The 26825-nt window shown below is 40.5% G+C and overlaps 1 protein-coding gene across 1 annotated transcript in view; it reads right to left on the bottom strand.

Annotated features, from left to right (window-relative positions):
* The window catches only part of TSPAN7 (tetraspanin 7), a 122189-nt gene extending 97706 nt beyond the window's left edge, over positions 1 to 24483 (bottom strand). The window contains exon 1 of the mRNA XM_032330403.1: positions 24334 to 24483. Within this exon, the coding sequence (XP_032186294.1) occupies positions 24334 to 24414 (81 nt within the window). The 5' untranslated portion in view covers positions 24415 to 24483. The remainder of the gene's footprint in view (positions 1 to 24333) is intronic.
* Between the last annotated feature and the right edge of the window lie 2342 nt (positions 24484 to 26825).

Here is a 26825-nt window from a genome sequence, read left to right as displayed (position 1 = left end):
GCAAACCTCCCCCTCCCACTGAGAACCTCTGCATGACATCCCTATAACAAGGATCTATTATGTAAGGATTTTTTACGGAAATTCAGTAAAAGCCAGTGGTGAAAGTTAACGGTCCCAGAGAAAGAAAAAAAAATGGAGAATGTTAAAGACTTCCCAGTTATTTTGGACACTTTCTTCTTCTTCTTCTTCTTTTTTTAAACAGGTGAACTCTACCAAACATTTATTTACTTATTTTTAAAGTTTTTCTTTTAATTCCCATTAGTTAACATACAATGTTCTATTTGTTTTGGGTGCAAAATATAGACATTCAACACTGTTTAGGACACTTTCAAATACAGGCGGTCAATGTTATCAATGACTTCCTCCACAGCTAATAAGCACAGATAAATCTGGAAACATCTCAAGCATATTTTTCTAAGAGTCGTCCTTTACTTATATGTTAGGTTTCATAGCCATAAATCATCCCCACTGACCAACTCAATCGCATCACTAATTGGTCATCTGTTCTAGCAGAATATAAAGGAATTAAAGCACTGATCATTTACTCTGAGGACAGAATGCAAATATACATTGGACTTTCAATAAATGATTTGTCAAGGAATCGGCTTTTTAAAAATCAAGTCCCTAAGTTCAGTGTTTAGTCAAATTAAAAGAGAAATCTATACCACGTCTGTTTACCAACTAAACTAACAATATGCATATGAAATAAGGCTGTGAGACACACTGTGGGTCAATGGCTAGTGCGATCTGTTTATCTCCTACCGTATGAGACACCAGGTTAAACGAAAAAAGATGTTACTACTAATTCCACATTTGGAAATATATTCCAAGGAAATAACCCCCAAAAGAAATTAGATTAAAAATATTCAAAGGGGGCGCTTGGGTGGCTCAGTGGTTTAAGCCTCTGCCTTTGGCTCAGGTCATGATCTCAGGGTCCTGGGATCATGCCCCGCATCCTGCTCTCTGATCGGCAGGGAGCCTGCTCCCCCTTCCCCGCCAACCCCCCTCCCACCTCTCTGCCTACTTGTGATCTCTGGCAAATACATAAATACAAAATCTTTAAAAATATTCAAAACATTCTCCATATTAAATATTACACAGCTCCCAAATCTGCAAATGGAGGCAAACAAGTGGACATTTGTGCTTTATCAGACACACAGATGATGGCTGAAAGAAACTTAAGTTTCTAGTCTAAGGCCTGGTTTCCAGACACTACGGGGAACTGAAGGTAGTAAAAAGGGCCCACTGGGCATTTTCAGAACTTTTTTTAAAAAGTGCCTAGGTCAAGGCTCCAGGTAGTGGTGCTCAGCTACAAGGTTTGGAAAAACAAAGGAACAAGCACAGTCAGATGAATAAATTAACCAATTAATAATTACATATGTTTGTACTGTATATAAATTATTTGTATTCTAAAATCATATACAAATATATTACATTCAAATATAAGCAATTACATTTTAAAAATGCAATTAATCAAAAATCTTTTGAATTAGTGTTTTCATTTTCTTTGGGTAAATATCCAGTAGATTTACTGGATCATATGGAAGTTCAATTTTTAATTTTTGGAGGGATTTCCATACTGTTTTCCACAGTGGCTGCGCCAATTTGCATTCTCATCAACACCGCACGGAGGTTCCCTATTCTTGGCATCGAGGAGGGCTTTGTATGGTGTCCGAAGGTAGCTACACTTGTGGAGAGCATAGCGTAACATATAAAGGTGAACCACTATGTTGTACACCTGAGACTAATGTAACATTGTGTGCCAGCTATACTCAAAAATTGTTTTTTAAAAATTAAATCTTTTAAATCATAGGGGCTAGGGAAAAAAATAAGATGTCTTTTCATGGGACAATGAAATATGACCCCCAAATTGATTATAAGAACAGGCAACAAGTAAATGAAAATACGTACTTCCCTGTAATTAACCAGAGGAACACAAATTAAAAGCACCTTAATACTATTAAACATCCACTGAATCGGAGAAACATTGAGAAGTTTACCAAGACCAAGTGCTGGAGAAGATGTGAAACAACCAGAATTCTCACCAATCCATAACCACTAAAGAAAGGGGTTCATCAGCATCTGTTAAATTAAAGATGCACCTACATCTTCACAGATGTTTAACAGGAAACAAAAGAATATTCGTAGCAGCCTTATTCATAAAAGCAAATGGAGGACCACCCAAATGTCCAATAACAGAATAATTTGTGGTACAGTCATATACTGAAATATTATAAAGCAATGAAAAAGAATAAACCAAGCCCCAGGTAGCAACATAGATGGGTCTTATACGTTAAGTGGAAGAAGTCACAGAACACATGGAATATTATTCAATGTACCTAATGTTCAAAGATAGACAAAAAACAAAAGAGAACAACTAGGCTATTGACGGGTGCATTCATATGTGGTATAACTACCAAAGCAAGGGGATGGATGATAAATAAGTCTGGATAGTTTTCCTACAGAGGAAAATATGATGGAGAAGGTCACCCAGGAGACTATGGAGGGGTACTGACAATATTCTAGTTCTTAACCTTGGGGGTTAACTAGATGAGTATTTGCTTTTTCATTATTCTTTAAGCTATATGTGTTTTTCCACTCCTCTATGGTTTTCTCATACCAGAAAGACTTTTTTTTTTAAGATTTTTATTTATTTATTTGACAGAGATCACAAGTAGGCAGCAAGGCAGGCAGAGAGGGGAGGGGAACCAGGCTCCCCGCTGAGCAGAGAGCCCGATGTGTGGCTTGATCCCAGGACCCTGAGATCATGACCCAAGGCGAAGGCAGAGGCTTTAAACCAGAGACACCCAGGCACCCCAAGACTTAATTTTTCAAACACAGTGTAATACAACCATTTCAACACATGCAGATGCAGTCCACATGTGAATCACATTAACTAGAAAAAGCAGAACTGCATATTTAGGATGATTACAATTGCACAGATGTGAACATACAGTGACAGAGCCCACAGGCTAATTGGAAGTGATGTACAACAGGGGCTTTTCCTGGTGGCGTGCTCAGGTTCATAACTTCAAAACTATTTGATTGCTGTCACACAATGGATTAAGTTTAGAGCTGGTGGTGTCAAAAAATCAATATGGAAAAACAAGTCCAATTGACAATGAGTTTAGAATAGCAACAGGTCCCTGAATTGATGTTCGATAGGCATCTTCTGTAGGCAAACACCTGGGGCAGATTTAAGAGACTTAAGATTGTGTACACAAGTCTACACATCGGCGGATGGCACAATGGATATTCATCAGCCATGGAAAATGTTGGGTTGACAATTATATTTCACAGCAAAAAAGTTTTTATTGTCATTATAAAGCAGGATACTGTTGTCTTCTTGCCATTCATTGCTGGTATAAATGACTGGTCAGATTATTGCTTGAATGCAAGTTCAAGGGAGGAAGCAAGTTCACTGCAGCTGACCAACTTTGACTTGGCAATTGTCCCAATGACCTTAACTTGTGGATTAGATAACTGTATTTAAGCTAGTGTCAGCTCCATAGGAAAATGCCTGATGATTCCCACTGCTCTCAGCTTTGTTTCTTTAAAGCAAAGAAAAAAAAAACTGCATCTCCAGCAGCTTTTCACGACTTGGCTTCTGTCTTGTTCAAAGTGGTTGGGAGCTTCCAGCCATAAGAGACCAACTCACATCCTTACCATATTTCACAGCGGTGAGACAAATAATACCCATGCAGTTTGGGACAGATATTTAGTATTGTAGGCATATGTTTGTTTGTTTAATGAGAGTAGCAAGACTATCCCCATGAAAGTTTTCAGGATCTCTTATGTCTTGCCCACCGGGGCCATAAACTGAAGAGGGACAAAGACATTTAGAGACTCAGACCTTGGGAAGTGAATGGGCAGCTGCCCAGCTGTTCAGGAAGAGCTCTGTGCCTGACATTAGGATCCCTTAGATGGTCTTGGGCCTCCACCGCTTACCTGTGGACCAGTAGAATGCCCACTTGAGAAAATGGGAGTTTTGAGCTGAGAGGACAGGAGAACATGAGAAAAGATGGCCCTGGCCTCAGTTTTCTACAAAAGAACCATAGGTGGTAATGACTCCCACTGAAGTTGTAAACATTGACCTTTCTGGAAAACCAAGGCTGCTTCTTTGTGCATGAAGCCATGGCTAGCTTATGGGAGCCAAGGCTGGCGCTGATGAGCACTTGTGCCTCAGAGCAGTGTGGACACTCAGAGCACCCTCTAACCCATCTTCAAAGGTCCACCATGGAGAACTGGGCCCCGCTGCTTGAGCACCAGGCCCAGTGCTGGTGGAGAGGTCCAAACTGAAGCCTCACTTAAACATGACCTTGGGCCAAACTCTGGACCCAAGCTGCATCTTCTCAAAATGAGGAACAGTAATTACTACCTCAACAGGTTGTTATGGGAATTCAATAAGATAATGCACATGAAGTGTTTAGTACTATCCTTGTCTGGTGTGCCTGTGTGGCTCAGTTCGCTAAGCTAATCTGCCTTCGGCTCAGGTCATGATCCCAGGGTCCCAGGATCGAGCCCCACATGGGGCTCCCAGCTCAGCAGGAAACCTGCTTCTCCTTCTCCCTCTGCCTGCCCCTGCCCCCTGCTCTGCTCTCTTCCTCTCTCACTCCATTTCAACTAAATAAAAATAATAAAAATCTTTTAAAAAATTACTATCCTTGTCCTTCAGTAAATGCTCAGTAATCAAGTAACAGCTCTAAATCATAACAACATCACTGTGACCTAACAGAGTTAACTCTCCCTCTGCTCCATATGCATCACTCTACACTTTTCCCTCTTCAGCAAGAAAAATCCATGAAAAAGCAGTTAACAATAAAAATATCTTCTCTATCTCAAACCACTAAATAACACACCTATTGGCCAGCAGGGCCATTGTCTGCTTTGGATTTTTTTTTTTTGCTAAGTATGGAAAACAGGACCAAAAAATATAAAAAGCTTAATTGCTTCATGATCAACACACTACACTGGAAATGTTCTCACTCATCCGGTAAGAAGATATGTGTATGTGTATGTACACACACACACACACACACACACCAATGTTCATCAAAGCATCACTTCTTAGAAAGAAACAGTTAAGAAGTGCCCTCACTGGGCAAGAAAACAGATAAATAATGATATATCCACACAAAGAATGAACCAGATCAGAGGTCAGCAAACTTTCTGTAAATAGTAAATATTCACCATTTCCTGTAAAATATTTTCCATAGACAGTAAATATTATGGGCTTTCTGGGCTATCCAGTCTCTGGTGCAACTACTCAACTCTGCTGTTTGGGTGTGAATGCAGCTCTAGTGTAGGCACAAAAAGTGGTGGCTGGCTAGATTAGGCCCATGGACCATACTTCGTCAGCCTCTAAACTTTAGCTGCATTTATCAGTGTGGAAACATGTCAAACAATGATGAGCAAAAAAAAATGCAAATTTCAAAACAAGATACGTAGTGTGGTTCATTTATACAAAATTTAAAAACCTGAAAGTGATACTTTATAATCATTAGAGATAAGAGTGTATTAGTAAATGTACAAAGTTTATATTTACTCAACTTATAAACTCTCAATTTATGACAGAGCAATGTAGAGGAATCAATGGTATTTTTTTCATTTTTCTTTAAAAATTAAATATCCAAAGCAAATAAGGCATAATACCAACATCTGATAAACTTGGGTGTCAGATACTAAGATAATTATCATATTATGCCCTGTCTTAATATTATATTTGATGGGCACCTGGTGGCTCAGTGGGTTAAGCCTCTGCCTTCAGCTCAGGTCATGATCTCAGGGTCCTGGGATGGAGCCCTGCATCGGGCTCTCTGTTCAGCAGGGAGCCTGCTTCTCCCTCTCTCTCTGCCTACTTGTGATCTTTCTCTCTGTCAAATAAATAAATAAAATCTTTAAATATATATGCATATATAATATTTAAAATACATTGTGAAATTTTCTTATTGTTTAATAGAAGCAGGCATTTTCTTTTATTTTGAAGAGACAAGACTTAAAAATCAGTTAAATGTGTTTTTGCTCTGCATTAACATAATCCAACAGCTAAAATGGACTGGGTCGAAAACCTGCTGCATTATAAATGACCTGATGATGTAAAAATAGGCACTCTATCCTTGAGAAACAAAGGAAAACCAGACTATAAAATGATCCAGAAAATTTTATATATATGTGTGTGTATATATATATATATGTGTGTGTGTGTGTGTGTGTATACATATACATATATATACATATATTATTTTAATTAAACTTTACACCACATGTGGGGCTTGAACTCACAACCCTAAGATCAAGAGTTGCATGCTCTATTGACTGAGCCAGGCAGGCCCCCAAATTTTTGTTTTTAAAACAGCATTTAGGGGCATCTGGGTGGCTCAGTGGGTTAAGCCTTGGGCTCAGGTCATGATCCCAGAGTCCTGGGATCGAGTCCCGCATCGGACTCTCTGCTCAGCAGGGGGCCTGCTTCCCCTCTCTCTGCCAGTCTCTCTGCCTACTTGTGATCTCTCTCTGTCAAAGAAATAAATAAAATCTTTAAAAAAACAGCATTTACTGCTTTCTTAATTGCCAATGTAACTCATGCTATATGTGAGGGCAGGAAAGGAGCCTCAGAAAATAAAGAAAAGCATAGAGAAAAAAAGTAACCCATGATTTATCTTCACACCCAGCTATAACTAATACCATTCTGATATGGGTCCCCCTCCAGGATTTGTAATATGCATTTTCTTCCTTACAAAAATGGTACACCAGGTACACAGATTGTTTTGTAGACAGCTTATTTAAACAGCTTTTCATTAGAATATTTATTGATTTATGCACCTCTCTTTTCCTGGATTTATCTCAAAAGAATTCACATGCTAGACAGAGTTGGCTCCTGACATCTTGGTTTAAAAGACTTTGATCTGAGTTTCCAATGATGTAGAGAAGGGCATTTCACCTCCAGGTGTCATCTAGACCAAATCAAAGGCCCCTAAAGCACTCACTGAGTCACCCTTCAGAGCTACCTGTTCTAAGCCATTTACAAAAGCCGTAAGGCTAGCTACCTCTGCAGACCAGGACGATCTTATGAGAAATACAACATACAAAGCAGTGACTTGTTTGTTCTCAAAACATCTCTGAAGGATATAAACAATGGCCAGCTTCACGTCACAAATAGAGCAGCTGCTGTTATGGAGATTAATAAGTAACTTGCTCCAATAACTTGCTTCTACCCTGCAACAGAACCGTCATCCCTTAAGCAAGATTTACTGAAACTCAGTCTTCCATTAGTGCTAAGTGCTGGCCTGAACGCTTGGTTCCACCTGTTATATCAACTACCGGCACACAACTCAGCACTGACCGTATGTAGAACTCGGGGCTTACCATGCAGTTGAAAAGAATCCTGTTTATGATCTCATGCTTCCTACAGGAAAAAAATGAACTTTCCTCAATTTTGCATCTCCACACCAACCTCCTCTTTTAATTCTGAACCTGCCTGTTGAACTACTTTAAACATGCACCGAATCACCCTTTTTTTTTTTTTAAAGATTTCATTTATTTATTTGACAGAGAGAGATCACAAGCAGACGGAGAGGCAGGCAGAGAGGGAGATAGAGGAAAGCAGGCTCCCCGCTGAGCAGAGAGCCCGACGCGGGACTCGATACCAGGACCCTGAGATCATGACCTGAGCTGAAGGCAGCGGCTTAACCCACTGAGCCACCCAGGCACCCCCGAATCACCCTTCTTGATAGCCAAGGAGCTTTACTGTTAGGAGAATGGAGAGAATAAGGAGTATAGATAGGAATAGCACCTGCTCAGCCATACCTCACCACAACCATGAAAAGCCATTGTTCCAGGCTACGGGGAAAAGTGGGGGCTGCTACTGAGCTACTCAGGTGGGAGCCTGCAGAATCTAGTGGTCAGGAGCCCACTGGGCCCACTCTGAAGTTTTTCCTTTCTCTGCTACTTGTTGCTGTGTCTCTTTCTCCTTCTGTCCCTACGCCAGCTGTGTCTCTTGTATCTTGAGTTCCGGTACCTCTGAAAGAAGTCTCCATCCATATCTCAGAAGCCAGGTCATCTTAAGTTCCACTGACCAGCCAACTAGCAAGTAGTCAAGGGTCAGAACTGTTCTCCCGCTCAACTCACTGTGCTCATGGTGGACAGTGGGAAGGGCCAGGAAGTACAGAGATGGCCAAATGTAAAGAAGTGCACAGGGCCACTTTTGTCAGCAAAGAACACAAGCGAGCAAGCTTCTGAGAGCTGGCCTCGCTCTTAAATCTGTGGGCATTTCCAACTGAACACGTGCAAAATGGAGCTCATCCTGTTAATCTCAAACCAACTTCTAAGGTCTGCATTTTCACGAGGGCATCACCATCATCCAGGTTCTTCAAGCACATTAACTGGGGTTCTCCCTCATTCACAAATATCCTTGCCACATCAAAAAATGGCTGTCTACTATCCTCTATTCTTCATTCTCATTGTCACTGTAGAGAAGACCCTATGCTTTCCTGGTTCACCAGGTTTCACCACTTCTTGCCTTTCTTATTCCAACCCAACCAACTTACTGTTTCTAGACTAGACCTGTAAACAGCTTCCAGAGCTACCACTCCGTGCTTGAAAGTATGGTCTAGTCTTCCTACCCATCCCGAGCAAAAATATGTCCAAAGCCCTAACCCATGCAGACACCCCACCAGAAGGCCTAGGCCTGCTTACCTAGAAGTACCACATTTGATCCCTTATTATAGATGGACCCACTCTGCCCCAAACACAGAAACCATTCTGCTTTCTGTAGACCTGTACTTACGCCACTTCCTCCAACTGAGAGACTTCATGATCCTCCCAGGGCACTACTTGTCAAAATTTTTTCATTCTCCAAGGTGGATTCTGTTCCTTTGACTTGCCCAAATTCCCAGCTAAATGAGCTCTCTCCCTTGGCTTCACAGCACTTCATTTAAACTTCTAGTACTTCTCATTCAGTGCTGTCCAATAGAGATCTATTGGTGAACTGCATACTTACCTTTAAATTCTCTAGTAGCCACAATGAAATTAAAAAGAAACTGGTGAAATTAATTTTAATAATATTTTATTTAACTTAGTATGTCTAAAATATTAACATTTCAATACATAATATAAAAACAGATATTTGTTCATATTAAATACTCAACATCTACATATTTTATACTAGGTGTCCATTTGGACTATCTACAACTGAAGTGCTCAAGTGGCTGCTTTATTGGATAGCACATGGCTAGCTCTTTCAAGCCCCAAATTGGGAGGCTTGCTTCACTCCCACTCCTATATGCCCATTTAAACTTTATTTCCTTTAAAATTTTACTTATTTATTTGACAGAGAGAGTGAGCACAACTAGGGGGGGCAGCAGGCAGAGGGAGAGGGAGAAGCAGGCTCTCCAAGGAGCAGGGAGCCCAATGCAGGGCTCGATCCCAGGACCCTGAGATCATGATCTGAGCCGAAGGTAAAGGCTTAACCAACTGAGCCACCCAGGCACTCCTCCCATTTAAACTTCAATTCTTGAGGCTAAGGATTATTCCTTATATAGGTATCCCCTAGAGCAGGAGTCCAAAAACAATAGCCCATGGGTCAAATTGGGCTGTCCACCTCTTTTTGTAAATACAGTTGCATTTGAAGATAGCTTCGCTTCTTTATTTACATTTGCCTATGCTGATTTCACATGAAATAGCAAAGCTGAGTAGTTGCAAGTGGGACCATAAGGCCCACAAAGCCTAAAATATTTATTATCTGTTCTTTACAGAAATGGTTTGCTGATCCCTTTCCTAGAGCAGTGATTTCCAAAGTGTGGTCAGTGGGCCAGCGCTGGTCAGCAAACTATTATCAGTCCAAGATAAGAAGCTTGCATCAGAATATATATATATATTTTTTTGTAACAGGACTTTCTTTATGAAGAAAATAGTATATTAGTTAACAGTCTGGCACTATCCCCTTATCTCACCACGACCATTTTAATTGACTTTGTTGTACCTTTTGCCATACAATTTAAAAATGTTTATAAGCAAAGACAAACTTTTTTAAAATTGCTTCTGAGTCCCCAGCTGGGTTAAGGCAGTCTAATTCATGTCGTGCATATTATCTCTATATTTTCTTACAGATATGGCTTTGGTTTTGTATTTATGCATTTACACCAACTACCAGTTTTAATATTATTTACGTAAGGGCTCCAGTTTTACTTTCTTCTGTATATCCATCCTCTCACTGCGATGAATGTTCTTTTTCATATAGTAAACCATATGCACTAAAATTTACTTTTGGATTTGCTATTGTTCCACTAACCTATTTGTATATTTCTAAGTCAATATGAGATTGAATCAATTAGTGACTTCCTAGCTGTATTAGTTATGTATTACCACAAATATAGAGGTGTCAAACAGCATACAATTATTACCTCATGGTTTCTGCAGTGTCAGGAGTCTGGGCACAGCTTAACTGGGTCTTCTGTTTCAGAGTCTCACAAAGCTTCCAAGGGGTCAGGTGGCTGCAGTTTCATCCAAGGCCTACATGGGGAAGGATCTGCTTCCAAGATCACTTGATCATTGGCGTCATTCTGTTGCTTGCAGGCTGTCAAACTGGGGGCCTCAGTTTCTTGCAGCCAGAGCTGCCCTCAGTCCCTTGCCATGTGGCCTGCTCCATAGGGCAGATCACAATATGGAAGCTTACTTCTTCGAAGCCAGCCAGGGAAGGAGTCTCTCAGGAAGGCAGACATTACAGTTGTATCTGATGTAATCGTGAACATGTATTCACATGTGTCTGAACATCTTTGTTGTACTCAATTAGAAGCAAGTCATAGGTCCTGCTCAGACCCACGTGGACGAGCTTACATAAGAGCATGAATACCAGGAAGTGGGGGTTATGGCAGCCATCACATGGTCTGTCTGCCACAAGAGCACATTCTGATAACTGGTGGGGCACGTACTTCCTTACCCGCCCCCCAATTTCTCTGGATTTTTCAGGCATTTGTTCTTCTATAAAAAACATTATTTTATCAAGTACCACCCCTACCCCTCAGAAAACGTCCTGTTGGGATTCTATATGGAATGGCCCTAAACACATTTTTAGAAAATCTGGTATTTTTATGATATAAAATCTCCCCCACTCAAGTACACAGTGTCCTTTAATCTGGTTGGATCTTATTTTATGACCTTCAGTAAATCTTTCGTTTTCTTCATATAAGAGGCTTACCTTTCTTGTTAACATTTTTCTAAAGTAGTTATGGTATCTGTTGCTACTAAGAATGGAATTTTTCCTCTCCTTTTCTAAGACTTGTGCTAAAATAATGAAAAGCAAGTAATTTTTGTATTTTTATCTTGTATCCAATTGGCCATTTTACCAAATTCTCTTAGTAGATTTTTTGTTTGTTTGTTTGTTTTGTTTTTATTTTTTGTTTTTTATCTAGAATCTATTGGGTTTCTTAGTATACAACAATTGTATCCATGAAAAGATCCAACATAAAGGGTTTTTTTTCTTTTATTACATAGGCTAGATAAACCAAATTATAAATAATCATGGTAAAAAAGAATCCTTGTCTAGTCCCCAACTGACTCAAATGTTTTTAATATTTTATTATTTTTAAAACAAATATTTACTGTTGGTTTTAACATTTGTTGAGTGGAAATCATCTCTTCTCATAAAAGAATAATGGTACATACTCTACGCTCAAGGAAGTGGAGCATAACTCCCCACTCCACAAGTGTGAGCTAGGCATAGTGACTTTCTTCCAAAGAGTATAGTATGGGAAGGCGGAAAGAGACTAATTTTATTATCTCAGCCAGGTAATCAAGGTCAATATCAACAGCAGTAAGTTATCTTGATAGTATGTACCCTTCATATGATGTCATGAAAATGGCACTTAACCTGTGGTCTTCTTTCCCAAAACACATAACCCTAGTAACCATGAGAAAAATAACAGACAAATCCCAAAAGAGGGCCACTGTACAAAGTATATGACCCCTATTCTTCAAAATTGTCAGTCATCAAAAACAAGGAAAGTCTGAGAAAACTGTCACAGCCAAAAGAAGTCTAAATGTAATACTACTAAATGTAATACAGTAGCCTAAATTAGATATTAGGTAAAAACTCAGACAAATCTGAATGAAGTATGGACTTCAGTTCATCATGTATCAATCCTGTTTCACTAACTGTAACAAATGTATGATAGTAATATAAGATGTTAATAATGGGAAAAACTGGTTACATGGTATATGGAAACTATGTACTATCTCCACATTTTTTCTGTAAATTTAAAATTGTTCTAAAATTAAAAGTTTATTGAAATATAATAAGGCAAGTCATCGATACTCCGTTTAATTTTAAGTGACAGATTTATATTTATTTTTATCCTACTTAAGAATACTCTTATTTCAATGACAGAGCTAAACTCAGTGATCAAACTCATTATATCTTTGGTTCTTATTCAAACCCTTTTGCAATCCCAGCTCTCTTTCATAGCAAACTATAAAATCCAAAATGTTAAGCCTTGATTTTCAGAATAGAAAGTATTGTGATCAATTTACTCATTTAACAAATAGACATAGTACCTCCCATGTACAAAATATCAAGAAAAAAAGCAACACTCTACACCATAAGGAATAATATTGCCAAAACATGCGTGTGTCACACTTTACAAAGCACCTGAATGTCATTTAACTTTCAAACACCTGACTAAGGGGGTAAGCATGGATCTCAATTCTGGAGAGGGAACAGAGGTTCAGAGACACTTAGGTGACTTGCCAAAGGTCACACAGCAAATGGTCCAAATCAAGACTTCACACAGCACTGATTTTGGATCCCCTATAAGAGAAGGCAATAATTAAAAGAATACCAAATGACTGATACAGTTTAGAATGTGAAACAGAAATCAAGTAAAGCAAGAAATCCTCAAAAGTTTCATCAGAAATAGAAAATGAACAGAAGAAGCGATGAGGAGGTGCAAGGAACATGTACCACCCAGATCCCTATTATTGAGCTTTAGGTTCCTTTTCAATGCAATGCGGTCTACCTTTGGGAAGTCCTGGAACAATCCCCAGAAATCAGAAATTCTCAAGTAATTGTTGTGGAATGATTAGAACAATTAACTGACCCCGGAATTCTGTATATCACCACAATGAGGTTTGGAGAATGGGAACTGAAGTGCAGAACAACTTCATTTCACGGAGAAGCAAGAATTGGTAGTCTCAGGCAAGAATAAATGTCTCTATATTTCTGGGGAAAGGAAAATTGATTATTCAATAGGCATGGTAACTAGTAAACCACCAGCATGCACTTTCAAACCTATTTGATCAATGGCGATTCACCTCAGTCTAATTGTCAATGACAACTCAACTCGCTTCAGGGAACATAATTCAGAAAGCCAATTACAATGACAGTCTCACAAATCCAAGGTCAACCAAGCAGCAGCAGACGCACTGCAGTGAACACACTTTTCAGAGTCAATCAACAGCAGTCTCACCCAAATGGCTCTAAGGCCAAGGTCAACCACTCATGCCTCTGTAATCAAAGCAACCCCCAAACATGACCATACTTCCCAAAAAGATCAGAAATCTACTTTACTCATAAATTTCTGTCTCTCCTATTTTGCTTTTTGTTTTATATATCGGATAATAGTTGAATCTTTTGACAGAGGGCAAACCATGACTCTTCTTAACTTCTTTTAAGTGCAACCGTGAGCAGAAATAGATTCACCCTGGAGAAAAGAAACTACGCCAAACTCCAAGAGTTCAGTTGGAGACACTTACAAGAGACCAGTTCAGTGGGTAAGAAAAGCACTAGATGGGCTACATCTTGCTTGTGGAATCTTCTCAAACTAGCTTTATGGTACCACAGATCACATCACAGGAAAGCATTCATATGGTAAGAATTTATTTAAAACAAACTGCAACACAGACCACAGAATCACAGCCCAGGAATCAGAATCACCTTGTGAATGGTTTTTAAAAAAATATGTACCCAGGCTGTTCTCCAGATCAATTAAAATCAAAACTTCAGGAGATAGGACCACACATTTTTTAAAAGTCCCTTAGTGATTCTGATGAGTATGCCTATAGTTAGAAATAACTAGCAAGGTCTCCCACGAGTGACAAGGACACTTTGATTTACTAAGAGACATTGAAAACCTAGCTTCAGATTTGGAGCAAAGCAGAACAAATCAATAAGCCAACACTAGATACTCAGCAGCTAGATATCTATTCCTTAGCAACCTCCAGACCCAGGAGACTCAAGGTGAACCAGGCCTACTGTGATATATTGAGTTCTTTTGGAATCAATGGTTCTCAGTCTTGCTTGAATAGCTGAAGCCCCTGGGAGATCATTTAAAAGATAGAAATGCTGGTACCCAACTCCAGATCAACTGATTCAGAATCACTTAGAGTGGAGCCTAAACATGTATTTTAGGTCTCCTTAGGCAATCCTGCCGGGCACACAGGGCTGAGAATCACTAGACTGCTCAATTAGTACCTGTACCTGATCCACTCCATCTTCCAGTAAAAGGCACCTGGAGTTTCTCCTAAAAGAGATGGTGAAAACACCCACTATGTCTTACAGAATGCACTAAGAAAAATTTTCCACAATAGAACTGTGATTCTCAATTTTACCACCAAACCATATAACCTGCTTTTATGTTCAACTGATCAAATAATGAAAAGGGAAAACAAAGAAAAACCTTCTATCTTTTCCCCTGATGTCTTTTTCTTGATGAATATTGGGGCTCTATATAAAAGAGGCCAAAAATGTTGAGACAAGAATGAAAAGCCATGGGGCACCTGGGTGGCTCAGTGGGTTAAAGCCTCTGCCTTCGGATCATGATCCCAGGGTCCTGGGATCGAGCCCCGCATCGGGCTCTCTGCTCAGTGGGGAGCCTGCTTCCCTCTTTCTCTGCTTGCCTCTCTGCCTGCCTGTGATCTCTGTCTGTCAAATGAATAAATCAAAAATCAAAAAAAAAAAAAAAGAGTGAAAAGCCTTCTGTTGCGGCAAGAGGGAATAACGGCCAAAAAAGGAAAATTTTTAAAAATATTTATTTATTTTAGAGGTGAGGGGAGCATCTTAAGCTGACTCCATGCTGAGCAAGGAGCCTGGGTTGGGGCTCAATCTCAACCCCAAGATTATGACCTGAGCCAAAACCAAGAGTCAAACACTTAAGCGTCTGTGTCACCCAAGCACCCCCGCCCCCGGAAAAGAAATTTAAGAGCAATAATCCAACGATCTGCTTGCCATGAGGAGAGAACCCAAATCAGAGGCTGCTGTAATAGGAACAAGGAAGGAAAAGACATATGAATATATTTTAAAATGTGCTTCAGATTGGTTTAGCAGTGCATTAGTCACTCACGTCAAGGGTTTAATACATTTGAACAAAGAAACGCAGTCAGAGATGATTTTCAATTCTCAGCCCCTTCTGAGGTGCTTACTTAAAAGAGTATATAATGCTGAACAGTCAATGAATCATAAGTAATGTAGCTCATGGTAGGGTCAAATCAAGAACTCTAGCTATAATTAAAATTGAGGAAAGTATTTCATTCTAATTGGACAAAAATTCAGCTAGTTTCCAAGCAACTACTAAGTAGAAAAGACTTAATGTTCCCCAAATGATATAAAAGGTAGTGCAGATATCTTAACTACATATTGCATATGGGAAGTAGAGTTGATTAAGAAAAGACTGTTCAGATTATAATGTACAAGTCCTATAATAAACATGAAGGGTTATCATTGTAGAAACACAAAAAGAGCAGAGCAATAACCCGTTTAACATCCTACTTTGAACTCTGGTGCTTCCACATTAAATTAATACAGCAAGGTCTGAATTAGGTCAGAAGGCACATGGGCCTTCACCTGGTGGGAAGAAATTAGAAGAGCAAAAAAAGCAGCAGCAACCTTCAGAGCTTCATTCTCATTTATCCAACTCTGGTCCCTGATGGCCATGTGGCCTTAAAGAGGCTGTGCCTTAGTTAGACTATTCCAACCTAGAACACTCCCCTTGACATCCAAAAGCTTTTTAAAAATTGAAAAGTAGACACCAATATCTATTACAACAACCCAGCTATTGCCATTGTAGGTGCTCTAGTCAATCACTCACAAACAACTATGTATTTAATTAGTAGCATGCAATGAAGAGATACAAATATAAAAGACTTTCAGTTAAAGATGATGGATTGAACACATCCATTTACCTTGGCTATCTCCCAAAACTCCACTGAAATGACACTAAAAGGATCTTTAAAACCCACAATAACAGAATGGAAGAGGAGACAAATGCAGTGACACTTTGGAAGCTGAGCCAGATCTTAAGGCTATGAGAAAAGCCAAGAATGAAATATTTGCATGCAAGCACTCTCAAAATGCAGCTTCGTGCACACCTGGAACTGGGGATGGAAAAAAGACTAAAATAAGGAGGAGTTGGTAAAAAAAAATATTTTTTCAGACAAGTAATTAGATCCCCTCCATCTTCTGTCTCTGGCCTTTCCCCATTCCAGCATAGGCTTGGATTTATTTTCTAGGATGGAACTAAGAAACAAAAGAACAGTGGACATAGATTCTATAACTCAAATAGGAGCTTAACAAAGGTTTATATATTGCATGTGAAGACATCCAAATTCCTAAACATTTTCATTCAAAGAGAGGATTAGAAGATGCTTCTGTAGGAAATCTGATCAGACCAAGGGAAAAGACTTAAAAATACTGACCTTGGTTCCAAAACTCAATTGTCAAGCCAAATCACCCAACTTAAATTCAACAAACTCCCACCTCATATATACTAGGAGCTTCCAATCAGCGTTTTCATGCTCTACTCTTAAACAAGTACGGAACAAAGACCAAAAGTTGATCAGAAATTGGAAGTAATATTCCAGAAAACAAGAGATGTTTGAAGGAAACAATACAGAAAAAGCAAACTTTAAAAAATCATTAATATTGGGACGCCTGGGTGGCTCAGTTGGTTAAGCAGCTGCCTTCAGCTCAGGTCATGATCCCAGTGTCCTGGGATCGAGTCCCACATCAGGCTCCTTGCTCAGCAGGGAGCCTGCTTCTCCCTCTGCCTCTGCCTACCACTCTGTCTGTCTGTGCTTGCTCTCTCCCCCCTCTCTCTCTGATAAATAAATAAAATCTTTAAAAAAAATCATTAATATTGCCAGATGGATTATAAAAAGAGATTACATTTTTGAAACAAGAGGCTAGGAAAAGGAATATTCAGATCTCAAGGAGGAGCTCCTAGAAATCAACATATAAACAAATGACAAATGCAAGACCAGGCAAAATCAAGTGCAAGAGATGTCCCATAAAGTAGAGCCAAAAAGATGAAGAGCTCGGGGCGCCTGGCTGGCTCAGTCGGTGAACCACATGATCCCTGATCTTGGGGTTGTGAGTCTGAGCCCCATGGTGGGTATAGAGATTACTTAAAAAATAAAATTTTAAGTAAAAGACGAAGAGGTAAAAAATAGGAAAGAAAATAAGAGAATCTAAGAGGTGAAATATTGAAAGGGAGAATAGGGAAAATGAAAGGAAAGTGTAATAAAAAATTTTTCAAGAAAATTTCCCCAAACTAAAAGACCTCAGTTACCAGATTGAAAGGCTCTACAGGAAAGAAATACAAATAAACATATAACAAGACATAATCTGATGCAATTTCAGAGCACCAAAAAACAAGAAAGAGTTTCCAAAAGCTTTCAGAGAAGGAAAAGCAGAATTTAAGTAGAATTAGAATAAGATTTGATTTCATAGAAGTAACAAGAGCAAGAACACTGGGAGGAGGGGAGGAGACAGCAACATTTTGAGGGTAAATGGTTTACAGCTAGAATTCTATACTCAGCCAAACTATAAAATTAAGTACAAGAGCAAAATAAGATTTTCACACCTGCAAGACCTCAAAATATTAACCTACCATGCATCCTTTTCCAGAAAGTTACTAGAAGATTTGCTCCACCAAAATGAAAGAACAAACCAAGAAAGAGAAAAACAGGATATATAGGAAATTGAGGATCCAGCATAAAAGGAGACCAGATTCCCCAGGATGATGGTAAAGGGAGATTAAAATGATGTTGGCTCTTTCAAAGGCCCAGGGAACACTAGTCCAAATTGAAGGTCAGAATGCTCTAGAAGAAAATGTCTCCAATGGGAACGGATAGGATTCATGAAGTGTTTGAATATACGAAATGAAGATACACAGCTCTTGGGGAAAGTGGGAGGATAAATTAGGGGCAAACATGGAAAAGGACATAAGCAAAGGATATAAAATGAGGCAGTTTTTAACTCCAGGGAAAACAAAAAGCTGTGCAAGCAATCATAATAAACACACTAAGTGGCTCAGCTGTGAGTAGGCTTACCTAGTGAGTAGGCTTATAGTAATGTAACCACTGGTACTCTAACCAGAATGATATATGATAATAATCAATGATATATTGGGGTCTACCCCAATATGGAAAGGATGTGGGAGAGCTAAATCTTCGTATTCCTTAGGGGAAAGACAATATATAATACCTAATACCAAAAAGCTGAGAAGTAGTAGAATGAGGGTATTACTTAAAAATGAAGCAGCACCTAGCAAAAGTTGGTAAACATTCTATTGAGACACCTGGCATATAAAAACCATTTAATGAATGTTTACTGAGTTACCATAATATGTAAAATAGTTAGCATAAGCTTTAGTATGTGCCAAGATTCAAACACTTGGTAAATGTTGGGGAATGCTCTTTAAGATATTTTTCTTCTCTATTTAACCCAAAGAACTAAACTTTCTGGATAACAAAAGGAAAAAGAAAAACATTTTGACTATTATTCTTTTAAATCCTCCCCAAGAAAGGCTGATGATGCTTACTAAATGAAAAAAAAATCACTTATATTTTTCAATAAGAGAATTTGATAGCACTAGTGATGAGCTAATTAGGTCCTTGGATATTCAAAGAAGAAATCAAATCCAATATATGTTGGAATGAAGCAAAGGATATTTCTCTTCACACATTATTTAGTGGATTTAGATGCAATTAATTCAGAACTCACATGAATGTCTAAAATGCATTACAAATTACAAATCAAAACAGATTTACCTAACAAGTGGTATATTTATAAAGTTGTCCTGGTTGTTGTTGAAATAATTATTTGTTGTGAAGAACAGATATTTTGCTTTGTATTAGGATAAAATAGATATATTTTTTATTCAAGTTTAACAAATTAAATTCCAATTCCAGCTTTAGATTTTAGATAACTAAAATGTCTGGCAAACTAGCTGATCATAAAAATATAGTAACTGAACTACCATTAGGATAAGCAATTCTTTATAAAGTCCTCTATCCCATGTTTGTATACACCAATGTCAGGAACACATATATTAGTCACCGCAAATAGACTGAAAAGAACACTGTTTTTAAAAGCCTCCCGATTAAGGTAAATTGAAATAAATAAATGAGCCCAAGAGTAATCAATAAAATTTCCTTTATTCATTCATTCATTAGTAAATACTTCCTGGGTAAACCTATTAAGTGCCAGGCACTGTTTGCTAGTCTTTGAAGCATAGAGTAACTTACTCCTAGGTGTGTTTTTTTTTTTTCTCCTCTTCTATAAATCTGAAAATGAAACACATAAATCAGGGAAAATAAAGGATCCATTTACCTAGCATTCAGGAGATGTCACGTACTGGAAGACAAATCATCTTATCCATTTAGACACTATTATATAAAGAACTACCTACTTTTCTTCTTCAAAAAAGAATTACAGTATACCACAGAGATTGTTTTTCTTCTCACTTGGGATTGTGTTCAGTATGCTCTGGCATGGTGGTTGCAAACACCAGTAAACATGGTTTTTAAAACACTTAGTTTTGCTTAAGGCTCTATTTTTCTTCATAGGATTATGTCAAGTCTGATAGTGTAGACGTTGCTGGCACTGTTGACATATGGAGCCAGAAAATCTTTGCTGTGAGGACCTGTCCTATGCTTTATAGGTCGTTTAGCAGCACCTGGGGCCTCTACCCCCAGATGCCAATAGCACTCTATCCCCAGCTGGGACTCAAAAGGTCTCCAGACATCGCCAAATGTCAGGAGATGGGTGGGCAATAAGGTCACCTGTTGAGAACCACTGCTTTAGCGGAACACCTGGGAAGGGGAGAGTGATTGTAGACAAAAGAGGAGACCAGATAAAACAAAGGTCTATTCGCTAACATTAGGCTTCTGCTTTAGCCAACGCTCAGGTATATTCACCTCTTGATGTTACTGGTCTACTACCATTTTTAATTTTTTTTTTTATTTTTAAATGTTTTTGCATTTATTTTTTTTTTAATTTTCAGCATAACAGTATTCATTATTTTTTCACCACACCCAGTGCTCCATGCAATCCGTGCCCTCTATAATACCCACCACCTGGTACCCTAACCTCCCACCCCACCCTTCAAACTCCTCAGATTGTTTTTCAGAGTCCATAGTCTCTCATGGTTCACCTCCCCCTCCAATTTCCCTCAACTCCCTTCTCCTCTCTAACTCCCCTTGTCCTCCATGCTATTTGTTATGCTCCACAAATAAGTGAAATAAGTCAAGCAGAGAGAGTCAATTATCATATGGTCTACTACCATTTTAAGCTCAAATGTCTTCTGGTCCTAAGTCTAAACTGAAGGAAGGGAAGAGAGGTAGTCCTATTAAAACAATTCAAAAAGAATGCAAAGGAAACAATTCTGTTTAATCTTTTCTACATCTTCCACTTAAAATAACACCAAGGTCATCTTTTTTGTTAGTTACCTAACCTAAGCCCAGAAGTTTTGACAGATATTAGAGTACCTATGTGCCAGACATAGTTCTAGGTGCTAGAAAAAGATAAATTTCTCAACTGTATTTACTGAATTGATAAATCACTCTATTAAATGGCATTTTCTTCATGATCTTGGGTTTGGCAACAGATTCCTAGATATGACACTAAAAACATAAGCAACACAAGAAAAATAGGTAAACTGGACTTTATCAAAATAAACTTTTATACTTCAAAAGACACCATCAAGAAAGTGAAAAGGCAACACACAGGAGAAAATATTTGCAAATGATATATCCAATAAGAGTCTTGAATCAAGAATATATAAAGGACACTTGCAACTCAATAATAAATAACCCAAATAAAAAATGAGCAAAGGCTATCAATAGACATTTCTACAAGAAAGATATACAAATGACCAAGAAGCACATAAAAAGATGCTTAACATCATTAATCACCAGGGAAATTCAACTCAAAACCACAATAAGACACCTATGTGGATGATCAGAATCACAGTCATATACGAACAAATGTTGGCGACAATGTGGGAAAATCAAAACCCCCATACACGGCTGGGTTGGGGGAGGTAATAAAAGATGGTGCAGTCACTATGGAAAACACGATGGCAGGTCTTCAAAAAATTAAACATAGAGTTAATATATGCCCCAGCAATTCCCTGCAAACTGAAAATACACGTTCACACAAGCACTTGTACACAAACATTTATAGCGGCATTATTCACAATATCCAAAAGGTAGGAACAACTCTAATGCTCATCAATGGACAAACAGATGAAGGAATGTGATATAGTCATACAACAGAGTATTATTTGGCAATAAAAAGGAACATGGAGGGGTCTTAAAAATATTACATTAAGTGGAAGAAACCATTCACAAAAGACCACATACTACATGACTTATATGAAATGTCCAGAACAGGGAAATCTACAGAGATCCAGAAAGTAGATCAGTGATTGCTTAGGGAGAGGAGAGTGGGGTATGATAGCTAAATGGTATGGAGTTTCCTTTTTAGGTAATGAAAATGTTCTAAAATTGACGAGGGTGACGGTTGCACGTATCTGTGAATATACTAAAAACCACTGAATTGTACATTCTTCAAAGTATGAATTATATGGTATATGAATTATATTTCAGTGAAGTTGTTAAAAAAAAAAAGCAACCAGCATTTAAAGTACAATAGAGGGGCGCCTGGGGGGCTCAGGTCATGGTCCCAGGATCCTGGGATGCAGCCCAGCCTCAGCCTTGGGGGGGGGGGCACGGTGCTCGGGCTTCCTGCTCAGCAGAAAGCCTGCTTCTCCCTTTCCCAGTCCCCCTGCTTGTGTTCCCTCTCTTGTTGTCTCTCTGTCAAATAAATAAATAGTCTTTTTTTTTTTAAGTACAATGGAAAACAGGACATTTGGACAACACTTTATTAATGAGAATATCTTATTTAAAATACCCTCAAATCTGAAGAGATCTCATTCCTTTGGTTATGAATGATTATTGAATGCTAAACTGCTGAAAATGCTCCAGGTCAACATTTTATTTAAATTATAAAAAGCTTAGAACACAGGCATCAAGAACTTCAGAGGACATAAAATGCAGTGCTTGTTTAAGATGTATTAGGGGACATTAAGTAATTATATGCACCGGGTGGGGGCAGGAGGTAAGCAAGAAGAGCTAAAGAGATGAAAAACCTCTGCCTGGAAGACTCCCTTCTTCACCAGCCTGCAGTGATGCTATAAGAACAACACTCCACATATACTGTAAATCTTATTTTTCAGGAAGCTAAAAATAATCACCCATATGATTTACTCCAGTAACAAATAGGAAGTCAAGTAAATACTAAAGTGCCACACAGAGATTTAAGGAAATAAACCAAAAAAAAAAAAAAAAAAAAAAAACCTCAACCAGTTCCCAAGAATGGCTACTGGAAAGTTTCGGCAAAAAATGTTCAACCTGTGTCATTTTCAATCCAAATAAAGTCCGTTTCTGTGTCTGCCTTGGGTGATATACTCAATTAATCTAATCCTATCTCACTGCAGAGCTCTTGGAATATCTGGTCCCCATAGCCCACAGTCCCCCCGACCTGAAGAATCACCACCAACACCAGTGACAAGGAAATGCCAGCGGCGGGGGGGGGGGGGGGGGGGTGGTGCGTGCATTAGAGATTTTTTTTTTTTCATCCTTAATAAATCTCAGCTCCTGCCTTGGTCATTACAAACAGCTGGTCATCATTTCAAACAGCCTAGTTCACCATCAGCCCAGGTCTGGGTTCCTCGCACAGTACTGTGCTCGGTTTCAAGCCAAAATTAGGCCTAATTGAGCGGGGTGGGGGGGGGGGTGGCACAGACAAAAACAACCAAAGGAGGGATTCGCTTTTTCTACAAAGCCTCAGGTTTCAAAATGACTGCCTTGAAAGGTGAAATGACCCAAATTATTGTGTGTGTGATGGGGGGGGGCGTTGATAACAGACATTCTCCTGCAAGATAGCTGTGGCTTGGTGTGGAAATGGGGAACTTGGGTATAGGGTTTCTACATGGAAAGAGAAACAACAGGAAACGGTCTTTAGGTATCACCCACCCCTCGAAGTGAATCACTGCAGTGTCAGCCCTGCACTGATGCCACGAATTGCCAAACAGGATGAGGTAAGGCACAAGCCTTGGCCCCCCCTCCAGCTACCCCCGCGCGCAGAAGGGCGCATCCCTCCGCGAGGTGCACCACGCAGCCCCCCGAGGCCTCAGCTGAGGGGCTGACGTCACCCTTCTGCATTGAGCTTCAAGGACTGGGAGCAGCACTGGTTAGATGGGGAGTAGAGTTGGGGCGCTATTGCTGTCACCAAGTGGCGGGGGTCTTCCCCCAGGACTCTGCGGATTGGGTTCGTGCAATAACAGAAAGACCAGATGAAGAGTGGAGGGGTGGAAGAGAGTGGGAAAAGGGTCATAAGACCCACCTCCTGGGTCCCCCGGGCAGCTCAAAGATGCCCCTAGTTTATGTAAGACCCTTTCCCTCCAGTGCGTCTCCGCGCGACGGCAGCTCCCTCTCCCCATCAGTGCACTTGGGGGGCTCTGGTCGCCCTTGCCCAGCCAGGCAGGCAGGCACAGGGCTCCTGGCACCTCCCTCTCACAGCCCCGCGGGGTTGGGAATAACCGGGAATCTGGGATCAAACCCAGTGCTCCCGCGCCCTTCTCCCCGCCGGGTTAGCTCCTAGAGGCACCGCGAACAGGCTGGTAAGGGAGGTCGGGGAGGGGTGTCCAGAGAGGGAAACAGAGGAATAAACCCGCAACTTTCCCTAGAGGCTGACCCTATCCCGCGAGCTTAAAAAAATAAATCAGTGTATTAAAACAAATTTGGGAAAGGTCGACATCCTGCAGTCACCGCCACCACGCAGCCCCTTGCAGGCTGCACCGGGTGGGGTCTAGAGTCCGAGCAGCTCCAAGCTTGCACCCCGCCATCCTGCAGCCCCAGCCCAGCCCCCTGAGCCTATCTCCTTAAGGAGGGAACGAGATGAGATTTTTGGTTTGGGTTTTTTGCCCCCTCTTCCTTTCTCCGAGCATCACTACAGGGATTGACGGCCGGAGGCCCGGCCACCCGCCCGGCGTGGCCACTCACCCAGAAGACGAAGGAGTAGATGATGAGGAGGGTTTTGAGACAGGTTATCACAGGTTTGGTCTCCATTCTCCTCGATGCCATACTACAGAGCTCCGGCGGCGGCGGCGGCGGCGGCGGGCGGCGGGCGGGCGCGCGGGAGGGGGGAGGAGGCGGGGCGGGGCGGGGCGGGAGCGCGTGCCGCGAGAGGCCCCGTGCGCGCGCAGATGAGGCGGTGCGCGTGCGTGAGCGCGCACTCCGCAGGGCACCGATTTAAGGAGTCGGGCGGGCAGCGACTGCGCATGCTGACAAGGCCGCCCGCGCCGGCACGCCCGCGCAGGCTCAGACCCCCAGGCCAAGAGCCGGGCAGGGCCGCGGGGAGGGAGTGGAAGAACCTGGGGCGGGGTCGGAGGTCAGCTCAGCCTCTTCCAGGCGGCCCTTGGCACGTAAGTTTCTGCTTGATGCACAGTAGGGCTTTACATTTGCAGGGCTGTCTGCACCTGGCGACAGGAGCTTTATTGGTATCCCCGAAAAGCAGTCACGTTTCTGCATTTAGGCGCCCCACCAGCCCTTCTCAGATGGAAGTGGCCCAGTAGTCGTGTCCTTGGAACAGCCGGCCTTGTCTGTGCCAGGAACAGACTGAGACAGGTGGCCGGCGACACAGCTGGAGGGATGGTCAGGAACCTGGGAGCTCAGACACCCCAAACCCTTGCCACGGGAGGAACGCCATTTTTTAGAGGTCCTCACATTTTGAAATGATGCCGAACGACCTGTTTCTGTATGAAGGTACCGTTCTTTCTGCACATAAAATGTTTAGCAGATAACAGAAAAAATGTTTAGAGTGCCTGAGACCCATTTCTCCCAACCTAACAAGTGCAAACCACCTCACAGCCAGGAAAGAGCGAGCTGTATCGAGGCCAAAAAATAATGTTCAAAAACATTTCGGAAGTTCCTCAAGAAGCCAAACAGAGAGATACCATATGACCCAGCAATTCTCCTACACGTACACCCAAGAGATTTGAAAACATGTTCACACAAGAGCTTGTACAGAAATGTTCATAGCATTATTTATCGTAGCCCAAAAGCAGGAACAACTTTAATGTTCATCAGTTATGCATGAATAAACCTAATGTAGTAAATCCCTACAATGGAAAATTATTTGGCCACAGAAAGGAATGAAGTATTTATACATGCTGCACGTATGAACCTTGAAAATCTGCTGAGTGAATGAAGTGACCTAGACACAAAAGACCAGTGTTGAATGATCCATTTATAAGCAATGTCCAGAATAGAGAGATCCACAGAAACAGAAATAGAGGTTACAGGGGAAGGGGTGGCAGGAATGACTGTTAGGAGTGACTGTTAATGAGTAGGGGGTTTCTTTTTGAAGTGACAAAAATATTCTGGAAAATGATGTGGTAATGGTTGCACAGTTTTGTGAACCTACTAAAAACCACTGAATTGGACACTTTAGAAGGGCGGCTCTTATGACATGTGAATTATATCCCAATAAAAGAATAATGTACACTCCACCCAGATTTCCTGTGGCTGGTTTGTAGAGGAACACACAGTACAGATTCTCTGGGAGATTTAGCTTGATTCCTGAGAGTTTCTGCTGTCAAAATAGCAACACTATCAGAGGCTAACTCTATCGTGGATGATGTTAAGGACACCTTTTGTGAAAGAGTAAAAAAAAACAAAAACAAAAACAGCCAGTAGGCTTGAGGAAAGCCTGCCAAGGGCAGTTGTTGCAGGAGTAATTATTACCTCCAGTAAGTTGTATGTGGTCCCAGGTCAGTGAGGTCATTGTATAAACAGGACACAAACAGGAGGAAGAGGAGAACTTGCTTAAGGAAATTATCAGCCATAACAAAAGGTTATGTGGGCATAGAGGGGAGTGGAGAGGAATATGGGTGCAGGTGAAAAAAAGGTTAGGAATGGATTGGCAAGATTTCTGTTTTAAAGGAAGTTCCCACACAATTATTCTCAACTCTGGTTATTCATTTGGATCACCTGGAGAGCATATTAAAAAAAGCAAAAAACTATGACTGCCTGTGGCCAGTCTCAAGTAGCCTGAATCATTTGGTCTCAGCAGTTTCTAAGTTCTTTAGGTGGTGCAATAAGAATCAAGAGTTGAAGGATACTGTCCCTATTGCAATGGGCTTAAACCCAACTTCAGAAAGGAGCTTTCTCCTATATTTTTCCAGTCCCCAGGAAGCAGCGGGAAAAGTATACTGAGCACTTCAAATCCTGTGGCTACGCTTAGCCTCAAGGTCTTGCCCATGCATAATTACCCCGTAAAGGAGTCAGAAATCTCCATTTTCAAACTAACAAGGACACTGCTGAGTGTCATAGATAATTTTACGAGTTAACACAGATGGTGCCATCAGCTCAACTATTTCACAGTTTGGAGCTTTCGCGGGGATAAGTTTTAGGTCCAGATTCTTGAAAACTTGGCCTGTTCTAGCAAAATAGATTATTTAGATGTAAAGATAAATATGAATATTCAATAATGT

Source organism: Mustela erminea, chromosome X, assembly GCF_009829155.1.
Source record: "Mustela erminea isolate mMusErm1 chromosome X, mMusErm1.Pri, whole genome shotgun sequence".
Taxonomy (NCBI): Eukaryota; Metazoa; Chordata; class Mammalia; order Carnivora; family Mustelidae; genus Mustela; species Mustela erminea.
The sequence above is the reverse complement of the archived record's forward strand: the minus strand, read 5'-3'. Positions and strand labels throughout refer to the sequence as shown.